The following is a 5062-nucleotide window of genomic DNA, read 5'->3' as shown; positions in this document are numbered from 1 at the left end:
TTGGCATAGATATATATATATTAATACACCCCGACTTATGTATATGTTTAACAATGTTTATGGTTGACAATTGCTTATGCTTTATGCAAACGTTTTTAATAATAGGAAAATTGAAGGTAAAGTGCACTTTAATCATATAGATTGATATGGTTATGGTCATAATGATTGGAAAAAAAATCATATGAGCATTATGTTTAGGCAAGTTGGTATGTATAACAAAAAAAAAAAATTTGGATATATGGCTAGGGACGTGACAAGTGGTATCAGAGCCCAGTTTCAACGCTGTGGCCTCAAGTAGAACATACCAGTATGCAGAAGGGTACACCAAGCAACTCATGCAAGCTAACAATGTACTTAACTGTGTTCTGTTTATTTGCACTGATATACAGAATTGCAACAAATCAACAGTTAAAACCAGAAAGGAGACAAAATGCAAGAACCCGGCAGTAACCCTCAAGAAAATGCAGAACTGTGGGTGCAATTGGATGCAGAGTCACGGAGTACTAATCTTGCAATCCTGGAAGCCGTCTGGGAATCGAAGAATGAAATGGCACGGCTGCGAGAGGACAACGCACGTCTAACAGTTGAACAGGAAAAAATTCTGAAAAGCCTGTCAAACAGGCAAAACCCACCCCTGTCCAACCCCAGTGCAGAACAGCAAAGGGTAACAGAAGAACAAGATCATCAAATGGAACCTGAAAACTTCCAAGACAAGGAGGATCACTCTGATAATGCACCTCAACAGCAAACATCAAAACGTCAGAAAGTGGAATTGCAGGGAGAATTCCGAAAGATTAAACCTCCACATTTTGATGGTGAGCAAGAGGAAGCTGCTGAAGCCTGGTTGATCAATATGAACAAGTATTTTCAGTTGTATGAGTACGACCACAACCTGAAAGCAAGATTGGCAATCTTCCAATTACAAGGCAAGGCAACCTTGTGGTGGGAAGAAATCAAGATAGTCAAAGGGGTCAGCGAACGAACTATTACATGGGAGAAATTCCAGAAGTATTTCAAGGAGAGGTACCTGACAGAACGCTTCTATGATGAGAAGGCAAGAGAATTTCACGACTTAAGACTGGGACAGCAGACCATGGACGAGTTCATTAATCGTTTTACCTCGCTGCTACGTTATGTACCTTACATCAAGGAAGAAAAAGCCAAGGTTCAGAGGTTTGTGAGCAGCCTACCTTCATACATAAGGGAAAGGATTGAATTCGATAATCCTAGAACCATGGATGAAGCCATCCGTAAGGCGAGAATCTGTTACCAGCAGAGTAAACAGAAGGGGGACACTTCCATCAAGAGATGGAATGAGAAAAGAAGTGGTCGGGTGGTTGGAAGCAGCAAAGGAAGTCGCAGCAGTGGGAATAAGAGTGCCGGTAAAGGACTGAGTAGCAGACCTGCTGCAAGGAACGCGCCCCGGTCCAGACCAATGAGCGAATCTGTTAGATCAGCTGATGAAGGGATGACCAGACCACCAGTGCAATGCTGGGGTTGTGGAGGACCCCACTATGTTAAAAACTGCCCGCAGAGGAAAGGAACAGACCAGATATCTCAGATACATGAGGCTTCGACGGTTGGGGACGTGGCCCGTAGTGTGCCCAGAATCAATGCGGCGCTGGAGGACCGTCAAGCGGAGTACCAGCCATCTATGATTGAATTCGAAGGTAAAATCTCAAACCTGTCCTTAGCTGTTCTTATAGACCCAGGGGCTACCTTAAGTTATATTAGTCCGAATATAGTAGAACAGTGTAAACTGCAGGCTGAAAAATTCAAAAATCCGTGGCTGGTCCAACTAGCCACAGGAGCCAAGAGACGAGTCTTGGCCAAGGTGAATAATTGTGCCTTAACCTTAGCAGGGCAGCCAATAGTGGCAGATTTGAATGTATTACCGTTGGGCTCCTATGATATTTTGATTGGGATGGACTGGCTGGAGAAACACTGGTCCTTGGTTAACTGCAAGACCAAGACCATATATTATAAGGATGACCTGGGAGACCAGCAGGAATTGCAAGGAATTAGACACCCTGTGCAGATTCGACCTATTACAGCTACCCAGTTAGCTAAGTGCATCAAGAAGAAATGTCAAATCTACGCTATCCAAGTGGGATACGCAAATCAGAAAGACACAACTGCCATGCTGGGTAACATGCCGATAGTGCAGGAGTTTGCAGATGTTTTTCCCGAGGAAGTGCCGGGATTACCACCAAAACGGGATGTGGATTTCACTATTGAGCTAATTCCAGGGGCAGCACCTGTATCACGGGCACCCTATCGTATGAGTGTGCCAGAACTGACAGAATTAAAGATGCAGCTACAAGAACTGTTAGATAAAAATTACATCCGTCCCAGCGTGTCGCCTTGGGGAGCCCCAGTGCTGTTCGTCAAAAAGAAAGATGGAACCTTACGGATGTGCATTGATTATCGCCAGCTAAATAAGCTTACAATCAAAAACAAATATCCTTTGCCTAGAATCGACGAGCTCTTTGATCAGGTGAAGGGGGCAACGGTATTTTCAAAAATTGATCTGCGATCTGGTTACCATCAGATCAGAATAAAAGAGGAGGATATCGCTAAGACCGCCTTCAGAACGCGGTATGGGCACTATGAGTTCGTGGTGCTACCTTTTGGGCTGACAAATGCACCTGCCACTTTCATGTGTTTGATGAACAAGGTGTTTCAGCGGTTTTTAGACAAATTTGTGCTGATATTCATAGATGACATTCTGATTTACAGCAAATCAAGGAAGGAGCATGAGGAACACCTTAAATTGGTGTTGCAAACTTTGCGGGAACATCAATTATATGCAAAGTTCAGCAAATGCGATTTTTACAAGGAGGAGATACAATATTTGGGCCACGTGATCACTAAAGAGGGCATCGCTGTGGATCCTGAGAAGATTAGAACTATAATGGAGTGGCCTATTCCAAAGGACGTGGCAGACATTAGGTCCTTTATGGGGTTAGCAGGGTATTATAGAAGATTTGTCGAAGGCTTTTCGAGAGTAGCATACCCAATCACCTCTTTGCAAAAGAAAGGAAAAACATTTAAGTGGACCTCAGCGTGCCAAAAGAGCTTTGAGCAGCTCAAGCACTTACTTACTACTGCACCTATATTAAGTATCGCTGATCCTAACAAGGATTATGTAGTCTGCACGGACGCAAGCAAGGAAGGTGTGGGAGGAGTGCTGATGCAGGAAGGAAGAGTCATTGCTTACGAATCTAGAAAGTTGAAAGAGCATGAGCAGAAATACTCTGCTTACGACATGGAGCTGGCTGCTGTCATTCATGCCCTGAAAATGTGGCGACATTACCTTGTGGGCAGAAAATTTCTGTTATTAACAGACCACCACAGTTTAACGAACTACTTCAGTCAACCCACCTTAAATACAAGACAAGCTCGCTGGGCTGACTTCTTAAGTGGGTTCGACTTTGAAATTAAGCATCTAAAGGGTAAGGAGAACCGAGTAGCGGATGCATTAAGTCGGAAGGTGCAATGCGTGTGCAGGATTTCAGTTAGTGAGTGGCAAAGTACCTTATTGGAAAAGATAAAAATAGCGGCTGAACAAGATGCTGTTTATCAGCACATCAAACAGAAATTACAGCAGCAATCTAATAAGGAATTACTACAAGGGTACAAACTAGATGATGCTGATATGTTGTGCTTTAATAATAAGCTGTATGTGCCCAATGAAGACAGCATTAAGAAGCTGATTTTAGATGAGTTTCATACCAGCCATTATGCGGGACACCCGGGCTACCAGAAAATGGTTACCACACTCCGCAAAGAATACTACTGGCCAAAAATGAAGCAGGAGATAACTGAGTATCTAGCACGCTGTCTAGAATGTCAGCAAATTAAGGCGGAACACATGCACCCAGCAGGACTGTTACAACCTCTACCCATTCCAGAATGGAAGTGGGAGACTATATCCATGGATTTTATAACGGGACTGCCCAAGACCAAGAAGAATAATGATTCCATTATGGTGGTGGTGGATAAGTTGAGTAAGGCAGCACACTTCATACCTGTGCAATCGACATATAAGGCTGTACAAATTGCCCATATTTTCATGCAGCATGTGTTCAAATTACATGGGCTGCCGAAAGTGATTATCTCCGATCGGGACGTCAAGTTTACATCAACCTTTTGGAGGACACTGTTTGCGGAACTGGGAACACAGCTGAAATTTAGTACAACTTATCATCCCCAAACTGATGGCCAAACAGAACGAGTAAATCAAGTTGTGGAAGACATGCTGAGAGCATGTGTTTTGATGAAGCCAACTCAATGGGAGGACTATCTCCACTTAGTCGAATTCGCATACAACAATGGGTACCATTCCTCAACTCAGATGAGTCCTTTTGAGGTTATGTATGGGCGGAAGTGCCGCACACCCGCAAGCTGGGGTGGACCGGAAGACAGGTTGCGAATTGGTCCTGATATGTTACAGGAAATGGAGAATACAGTGAAAAGGGTGCGTGCTAACTTGAAAGCCGCTCAAGACAGGCAGAAAAGTTTCGCTGATCGAAAAAGAAGATTTAAGGAATTCCAGGTTGGGGATCATGTATTTGTGAGGATCCAACCAAGAAGGAGTACCTTGCAGTGGAGGGGATGTGCCAAGCTAGCACCTCGTTACTTTGGGCCTTTCCAGATCTTGGCCAAAGTAGGACCGGTCGCCTATCAACTTGCCCTACCAAGTCATATTAAGATTCACAATGTGTTTCACGTATCCGTATTAAAGCAATACGTTTACGATCCTAAACATGTGATTCAATGGCAGAATGTGCGGGTAAGAAGTAATCTGGTTATTATGGATAAGCATTGTTTATAAACTGAAAAATAACTAAATCCATTCTGTTTGCAGGTCGAGCCGGAAGGCGAGGTTCTGGTCGAACCACTGACCATTCTCGACCGGAGAGAAGTGCAGCTGCGGAAACGAGTTATTTCCCAAGCTAAAGTGCAGTGGCAGCACTATGGACCAGAGGAGGCCACTTGGGAAGATGAGGAACTCCTTAGAGAGGCTTATCCAAACCTGTTTACAGGTGATAGACATCGG

At 44.0% G+C, this 5062-nt stretch overlaps 1 protein-coding gene across 1 annotated transcript; it reads left to right on the top strand.

Annotated features, from left to right (window-relative positions):
• The first annotated feature begins 430 nt into the window (after window positions 1–430).
• On the top strand, window positions 431–4197 carry LOC149248506 (uncharacterized). Its single transcript, XM_089450295.1, has 4 exons — window positions 431–2512; window positions 3143–3303; window positions 3511–3851; window positions 4082–4197. The coding sequence occupies exons 1-4, from the start codon at window positions 431–433 to the stop codon at window positions 4195–4197; spliced, it is 2700 nt and encodes an 899-aa protein (XP_089306421.1).
• Window positions 4198–5062: the final 865 nt, after the last annotated feature.

The sequence above is a fragment of the Pinus tabuliformis genome, chromosome 7, assembly GCF_031772625.1.
Source record: "Pinus tabuliformis cultivar Carrire ecotype Pingquan chromosome 7, CPIR1, whole genome shotgun sequence".
In the NCBI taxonomy this organism is placed as follows: Eukaryota; Viridiplantae; Streptophyta; class Pinopsida; order Pinales; family Pinaceae; genus Pinus; species Pinus tabuliformis.
This window is presented reverse-complemented; position numbering and strand designations above follow the sequence as displayed.

Bases quoted from the DNA above. Each gene is read 5' to 3' on its own strand.
- LOC149248506 (XM_089450295.1), top strand. From the start codon at position 431: ATGCAAGAACCCGGCAGTAACCCTCAAGAAAATGCAGAACTGTGGGTG. The intron at 3,304-3,510 runs GTGGCGACATTA...ATGCGTGTGCAG, and splicing joins GTCATTCATGCCCTGAAAAT to GATTTCAGTTAGTGAGTGGC. The intron at 3,852-4,081 runs GTCAGCAAATTA...ATTTTCATGCAG, and splicing joins TCTAGCACGCTGTCTAGAAT to CATGTGTTCAAATTACATGG.